The following is a 16885-nucleotide window of genomic DNA, read 5'->3' as shown; positions in this document are numbered from 1 at the left end:
ACCTGTCGAGGTCGCAGAAAGGGTAGGGACGGTCTGCTCGAGACCGGTAAGATAAACATTGTAGGCATTATTGCCACCGCCTATAATCCTGTGAGCAAAAAAAAAAATCCGCGTCCCTTACTTTCGGTCGACACTGGCTGACTCACAGGTTTCTTTGGGCCATCCATTACAGGGAACATTGCAGTCACTGTCCGACGTCTTTGCCGACGGGGGAGGAAGTGCATGCCCACACTGACAATCCTGTCCGTTGAACAAGGCCATGACAGGGTACCCCTGGCCCGCACATTGTTGCTGACAATATCCGGAACTCTGAAATGTGTATGGACCGACATCTTTGAAGCCCTCGACCGAACTGTAACACCCCTCTGGAACCAATGCGCTGACTGGAGTGTCGGCTGACACAGATCGGGCCCATAACAGAAGGGCAGAGGCCGATAGAATGGAGTTTGATGTGAAGTACTTCATCTTGAAGCAAGGACGGTGTAAGGAAAAGTCGACACGGACGATAAAACAAACGAAAGGATATCCCGGCGATGACTGTGAGCTAAAGGGACGACCCGCGTGGCCCTTTAGAATTCACACATTCACACGTGTTCGACAACCGTGACCCTCTCTAGCCCCCCCCTCTTTCAGCGCCAGCGTCTTGCCGGCTGATTGACGCGACCGTTCGAGTCAAGAAAGAGGCGTTGAAGAAGCACGTCCGCGAGACAGTTGTCGGATGAACGAGATGGGACGGAGGGCGATGGAATCTTGGTGAAGCACCGAAACGAGATGGATTTGCGACGGGAGTGTTGGATTCTGGGAGCAAGCGCCGACAGGCGAGTGTTTGGCCCCTGACTTTCTGTGACGCAAGCGACGGCAGAGTGGCCTTGATTAATGCGGCATGAGCGCTCGAATCCAAGAGAAGAACGACGATAATAAGGAAGGGCGTCGGGAGGTAGAGAACACCAGGACAGACTAAAGGATAAACGAGAGGAAGATGGGCGCCGGAAGCCCTGGCAAAGGGGATAAGAAGGACCGACAGACAGGGTGCGGGTGGAGGAGGAGAGGAGGATGGACGGGCCTCTCCTCTCCTGAGTTGAGCTCGGGTGCCTGCTGTGTCGACTTGTCGAGGGAACTGCGCTAGTCCTGGTTGGGCCACGCGCGAGGGACCTTGCTGTCCTGGGACGGCTAGTTACGGCCCACTAGCGGGCCGAGGCATGACGGTCCCTGCCTGTTTGGGGCGCTTGGTTCGCCTGCCTTGGGCCGCCCAGGCATGCCCCTGCCCAAAACAGTCCTAGCGCCGCTCCATCAGGGGAAATCAGCGGGCGCGCATGGGCGGGGGGCGGCCGCTGCGTGTCCTCATTGGCGTTTGCGTTACACAGCTCGACCAGGGTACGCGGTATGATTACAGAGCGGAATAACAGGGAAGAACGGGTCGTGTGATGTGAGGCGAGCACGAGATGGCTGCCACACTCGGTGAACTGGCAGTCTGACTGAATGATGACATGGCCGACAGAGCCGAAGGTGTATGTCATACATCGCTTTTGTTTTTCTCCAATCTGGTCACTGATCGCGCGCTATCTAGTAATCCTCAGCGGAAGGAATAGACAGGTACAGTGCTCCTGGACGGGAAGCAGTTCAGCATCTTTCATCGGAGCATATCCGACTCGAATTCTTATCCAGGCGCCATGGATCCCGAAATGGCAATGATGGCATTCAGAACAACTCATGAACGCATCAATCATGATTATTTCCCCAGATTTCATGAACTGTCCCATCATCCTGATGTTCACTTAATTTGCATCCCCAAACAATGACGCTGTACAGTCCACCGTGGCAAACTCGACTGTTTGCTCTTATTGGGACACCGCGCTTGTGGACCTCGTGATCCCGTGTCACACTCAGGAACCGTCCAGTTGTCCGTCCACTGGCAAACGAGGAAATAAATTTTCTCCAAGGCTGCTACATTATTATGAGCCTGGTAGACGCAGAACCACGCAGGCGCTTTGATCATGATGTGCATACACTGCATAGCAGAGCCAGTAATTAATAGTGCGCTGTGTTGAGGAATACGGAGTAAATCGATCATTTTTCCAGCAATCGATGCGCTCCGCTCAGATGACATCAGAGGCACACTCTTTGTAACTCTCTTTGTGGCTCAGTTTCCACGCATCATGCGAACATGATCCGTCTTGCTGGACGGAGTACTCCGCATGGCACCATTTTACTCGATGTGAGTTGTCCTGGTACCTGAACAAGGGAAGAATAATCAGCCTGATTTCAGGTACTCAGCCACTTTTCCGTCTCCACAACCGGCCAGGGACCCGCCCCCAAAAGCCCCATTTATTCGTTTCGAGTTTGATGAACAGTTTGCCCTGTACAGTTGTCAGGACACCGTACTTCAACGGTCCAATTGCTGGTCGTATTCGTATGTCAATCCTTCCTATAATACACTTCACTATTATTCCCCATATAGGTAAGTCAGCCCCATTGTTGTCCCGACAATAAGGCTAGGAGGTGAACGGAGGCGAAATTATCATCTGGCATGATTCAATCAAACGAATCCAGAAAACAAATTCTACGGAGTATGGAGTACTCCGTACTCTGAACTGAACACAACTACGGAGTACAAACGCGCAATGGTCCGGTTCGTGATCTCCTAGCATACAGTACAACCGGTCAGAACCTTTGTCCCTGCATGTCTTTGTCGACCCATGCTTTTTTTTTGTGGAGCGCTAAAGCGTTTCACTCTGTCCATAAGATTTGCTCAGGCGGTCTGCTCTTCTGCTGTACAGGAAGAAACATTGCTATTCAGAACAGCTACTCTAACCTCGATCGCAGAATTGCCCATAAAAGGAAAACAAAGACAACCTATAAAAAAAAGAAAAGAAAAGAAAAGAAAAACTTACAGAGTTAGGGATTTCGATAGTGCTACAGGGGCCCTTGCAGGGCTTTTCGGGGCGTCTTAGCCCGCCCCATGCCCGCTGTATCAATTGAAGGTCTAGAACCTACGGAGTAGACTGTGGTCTCTACTTGAGGAGGTTACAGTACAGAGTATGATAGATGACGAGTTACGATCATGATCGTATCTAAGAAATCTTGGTCAGAACTCTTGCGGAAGTGGGAAGTAGCCATGTATTGTTGCTGTTTCTAACTTTTTGGAAGGAAAGGATCTATTGACAGCCCGGAGGACGCGGGGGAAAAAAGAAAATCAAAGAAAATAAAAACCAACAAAAATAAACGATTGGCCTGGAGTGACTTTTATTTTTACCGCGTTGTGGATACCATGAAACGTGAGGCTGAAAAGAAACTGTGGGACGGGGGAGAAGGCCTCCGTATTCCGTACGGACTACGGAGTACTTTTTTTTTTATCAACGGACCTCACGGCTTTCCGGGATGGCTGGCTGACAGGTCGGACTGTGCAAAAGACCGAATGGAGAGATACATAGAGAACTTGAGACTGCTGCTGTGCTGTGTTGTGCCTGATCTATCTATCTAGCACCGTTATCATTCCTCGACGGAAACAAAGTAGATTATAAACTCCTGCATCCATTCTGTCACGAATAAACATGACCCAGTTCGTATACGTGGTAATATTCTATACTATATAGAACCTGCCTAATGCTATTATGTACTCATCAGCCCCTTCATTATTTGATTCGAAGTGCGGTGCGGAAACCCGGCAGTACGGTATATTGTTGTTTCTTGAAGAACAGAGGTGAAACCGGAAGTGTTCGGGATAAGTCGACCAGATGCCTGTAGACTTTTTGGTTGAACGCCCGACTATTGTCTGCTCAGGCGAGATCTCGCCTGGTTTTTTTTTCGTTGTTTTCGCTTTTGTTCCTGCCTTTCCTGATCCATGCGTTTTGTAGCCAGGTAGGTAGGTACGGATTTTATCCTTTCCTCTTTTTGACCCTGATGTTCCTTCTCCTCCTTTGACGACGAGTCTCCTCCTCCTCCGGCTTCTCGAGGATATTGCTATTATCTCTCGTAACAGTGGTAGTATTAGGCGTCGGTCTTTTCGGTTTGCGCGTCCTTCTCGAAATGGATGTGATGGCTCCCAGAATCATGACCGCTGGTAAACAGCATGCGGCAACAACGAGCGCGGCTATGTCAGACATTCAGCGTGCGTAGGCGTTAGACTCACTTTGTTCGTTTAGATAGAAGGGGGAGAAGGGGGGGAACAAAGAGAGGAAGGTGCTTGAATTAGTATTAATTCCAGGAGAGATTATTCTCGTCGCTTAGGTAAAGCTGCTTCTTTTGCTGCAATGTTAAGAACGCAGTAGAGTGATCTTGCTCTATCTACCTGCCTGAGAACGTACCTGATATGCTCCTAATCGAAAAAGTGATGGTTCGACGCTATCTACGATGATGATGTGTTGACGTATGCTTTCCCTAATATTAGCTTTGAGCCGTTTATCGTTATCCTTATGCTTTTGACCTGGGCCTTCTAATCTGTAACCGTTCACACATGTTCCATTTCTCTTGAGGTCTCGTATTCTACCATGCATATTTCTCTATATCATTTTTGCTTTTCATCACTCTCCACTCCCATATCTTTTCCTATCATCACAGTTTGATCGAAGAACAAGGCATCCGGATCCATGTACCGGGACTGCACGGCTGGGAATGAGGATTTCAGGGTTTAGGTATATGTAGGGTCTTGCTGACCATGAGGCAGCCGCTCAGGACGAATAAGAGTGCCACAGGGTGAAACTCAAAAATCGTATCCTTTGCTACAACTCCCAGCGGTATGTTCTCGTGCGTCCAGCCTTTCCAAACCCAGTAGGCCATGAGACTTGCAATCGACAACGTCGTCGGGATCGGAGTGCCCTCGAAGTACCGTGACTTTCCATTCTTATCCTTTGGGAGCACTGCCACGGTCACGTTGAATCGTGCCAGCCTTGTCAGGCCACACAGAACGAAGAAGGTGAGTAATAAATGGTCAACGCTCGTACGGATGCCAATAGCAAACGCTGCCGCAGCTGGTGCAACGCCGAATGAGATCTGCAAATTCGAACCATGTCAATCAGTGGATCCGTACGCCTTCCGATTCAGCTATATCGAACGAGCCTACCAAGTCTGCCAAGGAGTCTAGTTCCTGCCCCATCAACGAGGATTTCCTCCGCCATCTCGCAACCCTCCCATCCATGAAATCGAAGAAGAGGCCGAAAGGCATGAAAGCGAGAGCCACCCACAATGCCTCAGTATCCTTCGGATCCGCCAGGCAGTAACGCATCGATGAGAGGATCGACATGACTGTGCACAACTTTCTTTAGTTTCCAAAGGTGTCTCGCGCAGTTGCGGAGGTGGTCAGAGCTTACATCCACAAAACCCTGCATAGACGAGTTAGTAAACCCAACATTGGATATTTTAGAACAGAGTCAATTCGTACCATTGAGTTCCGTAATGAGATCCGCGAGATGAAGAGCTCTGCAAATCAATTCTTGATCAATGACCGTTCCAGCCCATTAAAATCCAATGACAACCACTGACCTTATCAAGCTAAAGTGACCGCTTTCCGAAGCAAGAAGCATCTTCTGTTTCTCTTGACCTGTTAAGATGGTAAGTGCTGGTCTTCATAGAAGGCGGCAAGCACTTTCAACCGTACCGCCGTCGTGTTTGTCTACACCGCCGCCGCCGCTCGATTCCGAGCTTGCGGAGGAATTTGGCGTTCTGCGGGACATGGTAGTGGACGCAGAAGGATGGATGATGAGTCTATCAGAAGGATTATGTCGTAAACAGCATTGAAATGTGGTAGTGAGTGGGGGGTATTTGGTTGTAGAACAGTCAGACAGTTAAAGCGCTGTCCAGGGTGCCAGGGCGGCCAGTCCGTAAGGATCTGCAGTTAAGAGTTGTTGTCCTGCCTCTAGCCACACCGCTGCTGGTGAGACGTCATTGTATGGAGACAGAGGTGCGCGTGTGTGGCTGAGGCCACAAGCCTTAACTTTAAAATTACCGTGCGCCAAAAATGAGGCTGGTGCGTAGGAAATTTATGAAGAGGCCAAGAATATGAAAAATGACATCCAGCAAAACGAATTCTCCAGCAACAAGGGAAATATTCGAAGCGACATTTTTAATTTACACATCTATATTCAGACGGGCAACATAAAATTTTGAGATGCGCATAAAAATCCAGGCAAATAATCCGTTTTGAAAGTTTCCGTTTCCCCCCAACGCCGTAAGAAGACAAAATGGCGAGGCAGAGCACCTAACCACGTCCTCTGGAACCGCCACGACCTCCTCTAGATGCTCCCCTCGAGAAGCCGCCGCTTCCGCCGCGGCCGCCGCCTCTAGCTGCTCCTCCCCGGCCTCTTGCTCCTCCTCGTCCGCCTCGGGCACCACCTCTTGCTGCTCCTCTGCCACCGCGGGCTCCTTTACCTGCACCAGCAGGCTTCTTAGGTTTAGTAACAGCACCTGTATGAAGTCAGAACCGGTGGGAATCCAACGCAGATAGGAGTTGGTCGCGTACCTGGCGGGGGCTTCGGCTTGGGCAAAAACCTAGGTCAAGAGTTAGAAACGTCACACAAATTTAAAGCCCTAAGGATTCCAGAATCATACTTCTCTATAGGCAGCAGCTTATCTCCTCCAATGTAGAACTTATCGCCAGCCTTGAATGAACTCGCGACGATTCCTTCTTGAGGTTTGACGGTGAAGTAGACCTGATTGATCGGACCGAGAACCTCATCAACCTTGCCGATAGGGGTCTGCAGAGAAGAAAGAGTCAGTAAGACCGCACTAGAAACAACATATAAAGTGCAATCATCGTACTTTGTTCTCCAGGTAGATTGGCGCGTTGAAATACGGAATCTTCGGATTAATCGATTCGCAGACCATCTCTCCCTCGCAAGCATGCAGGAACTTGCCCATCTCTGTGAAAAATTAGCAATAAGCCACTGCAAGAGGGTGTTTAAAAGAAAAACAGGCAGGATCGATATACCTAAAATTGTGGCAGGAGGACCGGTCAACTGCTGGAAACCACCTCGGCCTGCGCCAGATGTCAGCCAGACGAACTTAATTGCCCAAATTCACGTAGCTGAAATCATTCTTACCGCCACGGTTGGCGCCAGTGGCAGCGCCACCGCCTCGACCACCCCCGCGAAAAGACATGATGGTTGAATTGTCGTACTGAGATGGTTGAGCGGCAGTTTGAAGTTTTCCATGTGGGAAGCTTAAAGCGGTAAAGTGCAGCCAGTTAGCTTCGTACCTGTCACGTGACACACCGCCTTCTTCCCCTCCAGCCCACCGAGAGAATGTGTCATTCATCGCCGACAAAACCCCGCGTCAGTCACGGCAGTTAAACTGATCTCTAGCGGATTATCAATCTCGAGGACTCAAGGCATGGCTTTACACGGAACCGAGGATCTCCCTACGAGATCGCTTGGGGAGGCTCAAGCTGTTGCTGCTGCAGAGTCCGCACAAGGTGCGCCGACGACGGAGAGCGAGAAGCCCAAAAAGCAAACGGGCGATTCGCTGCCGGATTTCATCATTGAGCGAAACAGGCTCTTCGAAGAGCTATGGCAGGAACATCTCAAGGAGCTCAAGGAAAAGCCTCGTTTTGACATCAACGTGACGATCGATATCGGCGACGGGAACCCATCCACAATTATCGCCAAAGCTTGGGAAACCACCCCTGCCTCTTTACTCAAGGATGTTCCGAAAGAGGTCAGCGCTAATGTTGTCATTGCCAAGATAGATGAAAAGGAGCTGTGGGATTTGAACCGGCCTCTGGAGAGGGATTGCAAGGTTACCTTCCTTCCTTTCGACTCTCCGGAGGGCAGGGAAGTGTTCTGGCATTCAAGTGCTCATTGTCTGGGAGAAGCTTGCGAGCTTGAATATGGGTGCCTCTTGTCACATGGTCCGCCCACCGCGCAAGGCTTCTTCTATGACATGGCGATTCCAGGAGGGTACGTTAGATCGCGAAATGCACACACCTGTTATGCTCTTGGAAGATAGCTGACCTCTGCCAGCCGCGTTGTCAAGGAAAGCGATTGGCCGTCTTTGGATAAGAAAGCAGCTCAGATCTTCAAGGAAAGACAAAACTTTGATAGGTTGGAAGTGACCAAGGAGAACCTCAAGAAAATGTTTGGGTACAGTAAATATAAGCTCCACTACATTGATCACCTCGTGGAGGGGGAGAAGAGCACGGTTTACCGTTGCGGCACCCTGGTTGATCTATGCCGAGGCCCCCACATCCAGAACACCGGCAAGATCAAGGCGTTCAAGATCATGCAGGCACGTATATCCTATGATACTCCCGTCGCCATGCACTAACGTACTTCTATAGAACTCCTCGGCATATTTCCTCGGTGACCAGAACAATGACTCTCTGCAACGAATCAGAGGCGTTGCGTTCCCTGACAAGAAGCAGATGCAAGAGCACTTGAAGTTCCTTGAAGAAGCAGAGAAAAGAAACCACTTGAGGATTGGAAAGGAGCAGGAACTGTTCTTCTTTGACGAAGTGTCGCCTGGGTCTCCTTTCCTTCTCCCTAACGGCACTAAGATTTTCAACGCTCTGCAGAAGCTTTTGCGTTCTGAGTATCGGAAGCGCGGATATCAAGAGGTGCAGACGCCCAATATGTACGACGTGAGCATCTGGAAGACTTCAGGTCACTGGGCTCACTACAAGGATGACATGTTCAAATTGGACGTTGAAAAAAGAGAATGGGCACTCAAGCCGATGAACTGCCCTGGTCACTTTATACTATTTTCCCACCGTGAAAGAAGTTACAGGGAATTGCCTCTGAGAATTGCCGACTTTGGAGTCCTGCACCGGAATGAAGCCTCCGGCGCTCTAAGCGGATTGACTCGTGTCCGAAAATTCCAGCAAGATGATACTCACATTTTCTGCACGCCTGAACAGGTAAATACTACGTATCGGGATAATTATGCTTGTACTCAAGCTAATGAATGTATAGATTTCGTCCGAAATCGAGGGTCTTTTCGACTTCTTGAAGTCCATTTACGGGCTGTTTGGTTTCACCTTCAAGCTGAAGCTGTCTACTCGTCCCGAAAAGTACTTGGGTGACTTGGAGACGTGGAACTATGCTGAGGAACAGCTGAAGCTGGCATTGACCAAGTTCAAAGGCAATGATTGGACAATCAATGAAGGTGATGGTGCTTTCTATGGCCCAAAGATTGACATCACGATTGCCGATGCCCTGAAGCGAGAGTTTCAATGTGCGACTATCCAACTTGACTACCAGGCGCCGCTGAATTTCAAACTCGAGTACATGACCAATGAGAAAGTTCAGGCCGATCAAGAAGACTCTAAAGCCCAAAGCGGAGGCAAGGCTGGTGAACCAGGTCCTGGCCGTGCACGCCCGGTTGTTATCCACCGCGCCATTATCGGCAGCTTTGAGCGATTCCTGGGTATTCTGACTGAGCATTTCGGTGGCAAGTGGCCTTTCTGGATCAGCCCACGGCAGATTCTGATTGTGCCTGTTATGCCCGCGGTCAACGACTATGTCCTGGAGCTGCAGCAGATTCTGCGTGGGGACAAGCTGAATGTTGACGTCGACATCAGCGGCAACACTTTACAGAAGAAGATCCGCACCGGTCAGCTGGCACAGTACAACTTCATTTTTGGTGAGTTCTGACCTGGCATCTCTCTGGTGTCTCTGCATGACGATTAGGACGCTAATTTGAAAATAGTTGTGGGTGCTCAAGAAAAGGAGAGCCGATCGGTCAATGTTCGCAATCGCGATGACCCATCCACCCATGCCAAGGGCGTTATGATTCCTCTGGATGAGGTGCGCGTTAAGCTGAGGGCACTTAGGAAGGAGCGCAGACTTGTCAACGCCCTGTAGATGAAACTTTCTGTTGCGGTGATGAATGGGCCTGCATTATACGGTAGGTAGCCAAGAAAGAAAAAGAAGTTTGGTGTCAAGCCACGATGCTAGATAGGTTGATTTCGATTAAAAAGTAGATGTTTGATTTCTTTTATAAGTACTTGCAGACACGGCGGGTGAGTATGGAATATACGTAGGGACACGCACATTGCTCCATACAAAAAAAAAAAAGAAAACTCCCGAACAATGGGTAACCCACGTTCCGGCCTTGTTTGCAGAATATAATTGTCAATTGAGAATAAAGTATTTTACAAGCGACAATGAAGTAAGGCAATACTATCGCATAATACTGGAATTTCTTATTCGTCGTCAAGATTGACTGCTATAGGGCTATAAGAATAGAAACTCCTCTCGCAAGAAGTTTTTGAAGACAGTTAACACAAACATTCCTGTATTTTTCTTGCCTTACTGATTAATTCATGCTTTGACAGTACCTGACAGACACAGGAATCGCACAGGATCCAGCCACCAGTCCGATTCCCAAAACACAGCCAAATCACAAGATATCCTGTTGCCTTACTAGCGAAACTAATAGATATAAACTGGACAATATTCTAACGAAATAGTCCGAGAATTAAATCAGTGACTAGAAAATAGCGGATACTTGATTATCTCGCGACAATCGATATCTTACTTACTAGCGCCCTTACGATAGCCGATCTGAGAAGCCCTTACAACAGATTACACATCATATCAGGTTATCTACCAAAATTGCAGCAGTAATAACAGAAACTTCTGGAGTCTTCCCATACTTCTATGACTTGGCCCTGGTCTATTTGGATACTATTGGCAGGTACTGATTAGCGGAATAGATGTGAAAGGATGCCATTACAGACTCTTGAGTCCAAAATTCGAGCATGGCTTTATAGAAAAAGGCTTACAAGGATCGAAGGTATCTTTCGTCTAGGAAGGTGGGCAATTTACGACCGATACTTATCGGTATATACGGAATATTAGGTTGTCATGCGATTGAGATACACTTTTGACAAGCTTGATTGAAGAAACCATGTACTCCTCTGATCTCTCATAGCCATGGTCATGCTCTAGACAGCACAAAAGTACCACCCACTCCTGACCACGACGTTGTTTGTTCCCGTGCACTGATTAACGTCATAGATCCAGGGTTGAGAGTAACTTTTACAATTCTCACCATCATACAGCATAATGCTGCAACCCAGCTGCTTGATTTTGCACAATTGCCTTGACATCTTCATCAACGTTGAGACACTGCCCAAGGGAGATGCGGCAATCTAGTGGTTGTCAGAATCCTCGACACATATCTTCAGAAACAGAGTGCGGTGCACTGACCAGCAGGCTGTCAATCTGAGACCATAGCAGCAATAAGTGCATATGTGCTCGAAGAAAGGTACGAGTTTTACCAATTGCATTTGTCCATCACATCGACATGCGAGCTTTCTGAGATGTGCTGTCAGGAGCTGGACGGGTTACTGGCAATAACAATAATACTGACAACTGACATTAACAGAGGTTTCAATTGATCTGATCCTTGCTAGCAGCAAATAACCTGCTGTTATTGTCTTCAGTTGAAGTTGCTGACAACAACAGTGATAATACTACTGACATTTTGACAATATCTTGATATCATATCAAGCAGAGTTATCTACATACCTGCTGGATATAATAACGCAGATAGAACTAGATCCCAGATAAGGTCTTCTTCACCTGGCCAGGTTTCTTCTAACCAAGAGACTAGCAATCTGTTTTCTACAGGACCTATCTATGCCAGAATAAATTAATGTTCGTCCATAAACTCAGTAATATCTCGATCTGAACCTCCCTTCTCCCTCTTTACCTTTTAGATTTAGATACAGCACCCTCCCTCCCTCTCTCTCAAAAGACCTGCGTATGTACACACATACCTGTAGATACCCCGACTCAGAGATCCAACTAATTCGAAAAGCAAGCTAATACTTCTTCGAATGTTTGTTTGCCAAAAACAAAAAGCAAATGTGCTCTAATCTATATAAAATAGTAAAAGTTATTAAGACTGCCATAGTCAATTGGCACTCTTCACGAAGTATACTACGTACTATTTTGATTGTATGTATGTGCATATCTACCTGCCTACCTACCGAGCAAAAATCCACGAGCACCCGGTCGACTACCCTTCCGGTTCTAGTAGGTGAGCAACGCCGCCTTGAGCTCACCTAATCGAGGGTGAGGGGCAGGTGAGTGGGGTGATTGTCGCGCGATGGTCGTGCGACGATAGCGATTAGTACAGGGCTGGCTCACCTTTATAGTTTTTTAGCTAACATGGACCTACATCATAGTTCCCCATTGGCGGTGTCCTCTGCACCTCAAATATGACAGTTCTGTGTCTCCCATTGGTTTATAGGCATTTGCACAGCCTCTTCTGTTGCTGCCTTAAAAGTGAAGTTCAGTCCTTATCCCATAGTATCCTCCAAATGCAGGAGGGTATTCAATCCGTGGAGCATCCTCATTATCGCCAGAATGATAATTCTTTGGTATCAACACTTTTGTGGTCATCTTGTTGCATTCCACTAATTTTTTTGGCATCAGCAGTGGTCTTTCGTCGATGCTGTTTCCCTTACACTGTGTAAGGAGGCAACTCCAATTCCTAACTACTAATGTAGTAGATAACAAGAGGATTCGTTAAGGAAGAGAACAAACAAGAAAGAGAACTTGCATAACATAGATATGGGGGCAAGTAGACAAAGAAATGGAATCAAACAAAGAACATTGTTGAGGTCATGTGCCCGACAGGGGTTCAGACAAGGAACATGAAATCGAGGGCATACGCCCGAGATCTAGGACAGGGGTCTAGCCCCTCACAAAGTACCAGTCAGTGTCAGACAGGTGTTGTTTTCTAGGTTGCAGTCTTTAGAGGACTCAGACCTCTATACTTTTCTCTTGTATTGAGTGGTCCTCACAAGGCGTTGTTGACTGATCTGTCACTAAGGGATACTGTTCATGCAGCAGTTCTTTTATGTACCTGGTTACCTTGGGGGCAGTGACTTTTTCCAGTTCTTTCTCCAGCAGCAGTCTTCAATCATGGGTCAAGTTTGAAGGCGTCGGAGTCAGCGCCTGCACACAGAAAGGCATTAAGGCCTGTTTCTCCTTGGCGATTGGCATATGCCACAAGGCGCTTTATTAGAGGCAAACCATTGGACACTGAGCACTGCAGCTGCAATGATGCCCAGCACAGCCCTACTGTCATGTATTGCTTCCGCCTGGTTGGTCCTTCCACTAACTCAGGCTGCCTGTGGCTGCCTGCGCCTGCCTTCAGCCCGGTAGTTATGTTGGGAACCCCCAAACCGGCCTCCTCCATCCTCTTTCTTTCTTTCTTTTTGGGTAAGCAGCATAGTATATCTAACTGCCTTTTGCCTCCTTTACCACCTGGTACGTCCACAAATTCTATTGCAACTTGCCGTGCAATGATGTCAGATTGTTGATTTTAAGGCTTCCCAGGTTTCAAGAGGCTGAAAAACTTATGTACTTGGCATGTCAAACCCTGAAGACTACACTGTCGGCTGGATCTGTGCCGTGACTACGGAGTATGTTGCCGCACGAGCATTTTCTGGACGAAAAGCATGAAGGACCAGCATATGTTTCTCCTCATGACAATAATACCTACACATTAGGCAAAATTGGGAAACATAGCGTCGTCTCGGCCGTTTTGCCGGACAGCGAATATGGCACAGACTCTGCAGCAGGTTGCAAGAGACATGCTGCACAGCTTTCCAAACATCAGAATTGGTTTAATGGTTGGTATTGGCGGCGGCGTGCCAAGCAAAAAGCATGATATCCGTCTCGGCGACATTGTTGTTATCTCTCTTCGCAATGGAAGTGGGGGGGCGTCTTCCAGTATGACTATGGCAAAACGATACAAGACCAGAGCTTCCAACATACCAGATTCCTCGATCAACCACCAACCTTACTGCGCACGGCAGTAAATGGCCTCAAGGCACAGTATGAGGAAGAAGGGCATCAGCTTGAAGAAGCTATCAATAAAATTCTCAAAAAGAACCAAAGACTTCGGCAGAAGTACAAGCGGCCGGACCCAAGAAGTGACAGGCTGTATAAAGCTGAAGTTACTCATCCACCAGACAGTGACATGACCTGCGCAGCTGTCTGCCGTGACGATCCATCAAAGTTGATAGTCCGACACGAACGGACTGAGAGCGAAGACAATCCAAAAATCCATTACGGTTTGATTGCGTCAGCAAATCAGTTAATGAAGGATGCTTTGATCCGAGATGCGCTCGCACAAGAAAAGGACGTATTATGTTTTGAAATGGAAGCGGCTGGGCTGATGAACCACTTTCCTTGTCTGGTTATTCGAGGTATCTGCGATTACTCAGATTCCCATAAGAACAAAGAGTGGCAAGGGTATGCAGCTATGGCTGCAGCTGCATATGCTAAAGACATTCTTTGTCAACTTCCCCCCACCAGGGTGGAGGCTGAGAAGAGGATCAATGATATTCTTTCTTCTGGTTAGTTAATGTAAAGATTCAGTAAGAACAATCCTGTTAACATATTTCAAGTTACAGAAAGCATGAGTAAAGTCCAAGTTACAACTCAAGATACAAATATTATTGTCAAAAAGTTGTGCACAGAATATATGCGAGACAAAATTGAACGCTGGCTGTCTCCCCCAGATCCCTCAGCTGATTATAATAAAGCACTACAGCAACGCCACAAGGACTCAGGCCTCTGGTTCCTTCATGGCGATGTTTTTGCCAAATGGAAGAAGCGACCAAATTCCTTTCTGTGGCTTCATGGCATCCCTGGATGCAGGAAGACAATTCTCAGCTCTGCCATCATTCAGGATCTTGAGGAAACCACATACCAACCAGTCCTCTACTTTTATTTCAACTTCAACGACATCAGTAAGCAGTCACTGGACAGCATGATCCGCTCACTCATCAGTCAGCTCTACAACAAACAGGAGGACATCAGGGAGCAGTTAAATTCACTCTTCTCTTCCTGCGAAGACGGACGTCGACAGCCAACTACTGAATCATTGAATATTAGTCTCCGGCAGATGATACAGCAGGTTGGTGAAGTCTGGATTGTACTGGATGCTCTTGACGAATGCAATACAAGGAAAGAAACTGAAGCACTGCTGTTATGGATAAAATGCATCCTAGACTCTGAGCTGAGGAATGTCCACCTCATTGTCACAAGTCGCCCAGAACAAGACATTGAATCGGCCATAAGTGAATGGGCTAGAACTGAAGACATGATAGCCATTCAGAAGGCGTTTGTTACTAATGATATCCGTGAATATGTTCGTACAAAAATCAGAGAGGATGAAGGCCTCAAGAGGTGGCGATCGATTCCAGAAGTTCAGGATGAGATTGAGAACAGACTTATGGAGAAAGCTGATGGAATGTAAGTTCCAAATAATTGTATTATTTAGTAAATCTTTAACATAGAGAACTAACATGTCATAGGTTCCGCTGGGCTGCGTGCCAGGTAGAGGCATTAAAGAGCTGCCTTGATTATCCTGAACTCCGAGAAGCACTTGCATCCCTCCCGGACACATTGGATGAAACCTACGCCCGAATACTAAATTCTATTCCTCGTGGGCATAAACAAAAGGCCATAAGGATTCTGCAATTCTTATCCTTCTCCAATCGGTCTCTGCTAATTGAAGAGGCTGTTGACGCAATAGCCGTGGACCCTGAAGGCGTGCCACGATTTGACCCCAAAAATAGGATGCCGGTGCCAAGGGAGATATCGAGGTACTGCTCAAGCTTGGTGGTCGTTGTCAACAGAAAGAAACACTGGTATGATCAGAACGGTAAGAAGATTGCTGTGGAACTTCAACTGGCGCACTTCTCAAGTCAAAGAATATTTGACGTCAAACCGGCTAGAAAATGATTTCACAGTGTGTTTTCAGGAGATCCCTGCCAAATCGTCAATTGCAACAGTTTGCTTAGCATATCTGTTGCACATAGACCAGGACATTCCAGTGCAAAGAATCAGGGAGATCTTTCCATTGGCTCAGTATTGTGCAGAGTATTGGATGCATCATGCTGCTATAGGCGAAGGCAGGGACAAGGTGCTACAAAGGCTTATCATGGAGTTTTTTTCTCTCCAGTGAAAGGTCATATGCCAACTGCTATCGACCTTATAAGCCGGAGAAGCTAGAGCCTGGAAGGAAAGAGGAACCGCCTCCTGCATTATATTATGCATCGTTTGGGGGCTTAAGGAATACAGTCCAGTGTCTAATGGATCAGGGTGCTAACGCCAATGCCCAAGGTGGCATTTATGGCAATGCTCTCCAGGCTGCTTCCTATCAAGGCCATGAGAAGGTGGTACAGCAGCTGCTGGAGAAGGGGGCAGATGTCAGTGCATAGCACAGCTACTTATTAATTATTATTATTATTATTAATCAAGTTTTAACGTCCATACCGAGTCTTTCGGCTATGACAGACCCCGAATCATGGGCGACACCCCTATCTAGTCTCTAATTCCCATCTTTGACCATTCTGGACCTTTTCCTCGGCCCAAGCCGCCTTGTTGCGCAGGGCCTTTGGGCATTATATATGCCCTCCTTGGTGTTATCACATATGGGTGTCACCTGCCTGCTGCAGGCCACCCTCCCCTATTATCCCTCCCCCTCTCGTTCTGCCTCCTCCAGGGCCTCCAGCGCCCATTCATCATCCCTATGATCCCTATCTACTGCCCGTGCATGGTCCCCCCGGGGGTGGCCCATGGCAGTATCTGCTAGGAACTGCAGCAGGGCTCGTGAGGCTTTAGGGTTGCCAAACAGCCTTCCTTCTGGATACTCCTCTGCCATTGTTGGTCTGGCAATCCCAGTCTTAGTGAGACCTTGATATAAGGTCTCTCGCTGCCTCCGCCACTGCCTACATTCAAAGAGGGGATGGTAGACTGACTCTTTTGAGGCCTGGCATCCCTGGCTTGCCTCCGTTTCCTGTGCCTGAATCTTTTGCAGGTAGGTTCCTATAGCTGCATGGCCCGTTTGAGCTGGTAGTATCGACTGGCATCTTCTTAGGGCTGCTGCTACTACTGGGTTTGCTTCAGCTGGCTGAGCCTATATG

General features: G+C 47.9%; 5 protein-coding genes across 5 annotated transcripts; 2 read left to right on the top strand and 3 right to left on the bottom strand.

The window, feature by feature from the left end:
• Positions 1–465, bottom strand: T310_6239 (uncharacterized protein; the record flags this gene model as incomplete). The annotated part of the gene is made up of 2 exons (XM_013470931.1): positions 1–80; positions 147–465. Coding segments are annotated over 2 exons (399 nt in total), but the record flags the coding sequence as incomplete, so codon positions are not given.
• A 5728-nt stretch (positions 466–6193) lies between these two features.
• Positions 6194–6852, bottom strand: T310_6238 (uncharacterized protein; the record flags this gene model as incomplete). The annotated part of the gene is made up of 4 exons (XM_013470930.1): positions 6194–6399; positions 6455–6483; positions 6544–6689; positions 6754–6852. The coding sequence occupies 4 exons, from the start codon at positions 6850–6852 to the stop codon at positions 6194–6196; spliced, it is 480 nt and encodes a 159-aa protein (XP_013326384.1).
• Positions 6853–7323: 471 nt separating this feature from the next.
• T310_6237 (Threonine--tRNA ligase) lies at positions 7324–9791 on the top strand (the record flags this gene model as incomplete). The annotated part of the gene is made up of 5 exons (XM_013470929.1): positions 7324–7889; positions 7953–8151; positions 8270–8845; positions 8901–9570; positions 9637–9791. The coding sequence occupies 5 exons, from the start codon at positions 7324–7326 to the stop codon at positions 9789–9791; spliced, it is 2166 nt and encodes a 721-aa protein (XP_013326383.1).
• Positions 9792–13111: 3320 nt separating this feature from the next.
• T310_6236 (Uncharacterized protein) lies at positions 13112–15924 on the top strand (the record flags this gene model as incomplete). Its single annotated transcript, XM_013470928.1, has 6 exons — positions 13112–13166; positions 13457–13579; positions 13766–14308; positions 14360–15209; positions 15272–15621; positions 15779–15924. The coding sequence occupies 6 exons, from the start codon at positions 13112–13114 to the stop codon at positions 15922–15924; spliced, it is 2067 nt and encodes a 688-aa protein (XP_013326382.1).
• A 507-nt stretch (positions 15925–16431) lies between these two features.
• T310_6235 (uncharacterized protein) lies at positions 16432–16878 on the bottom strand (the record flags this gene model as incomplete). Its single annotated transcript, XM_013470927.1, has 1 exon — positions 16432–16878. A coding segment is annotated over one exon (447 nt), but the record flags the coding sequence as incomplete, so codon positions are not given.
• Between the last annotated feature and the right edge of the window lie 7 nt (positions 16879–16885).

The sequence above is a fragment of the Rasamsonia emersonii genome (assembly GCF_000968595.1).
Source record: "Rasamsonia emersonii CBS 393.64 chromosome Unknown ctg1118621760381, whole genome shotgun sequence".
Lineage (NCBI taxonomy): Eukaryota > Fungi > Ascomycota > Eurotiomycetes > Eurotiales > Trichocomaceae > Rasamsonia > Rasamsonia emersonii.
The sequence above is the reverse complement of the archived record's forward strand: the minus strand, read 5'-3'. Positions and strand labels throughout refer to the sequence as shown.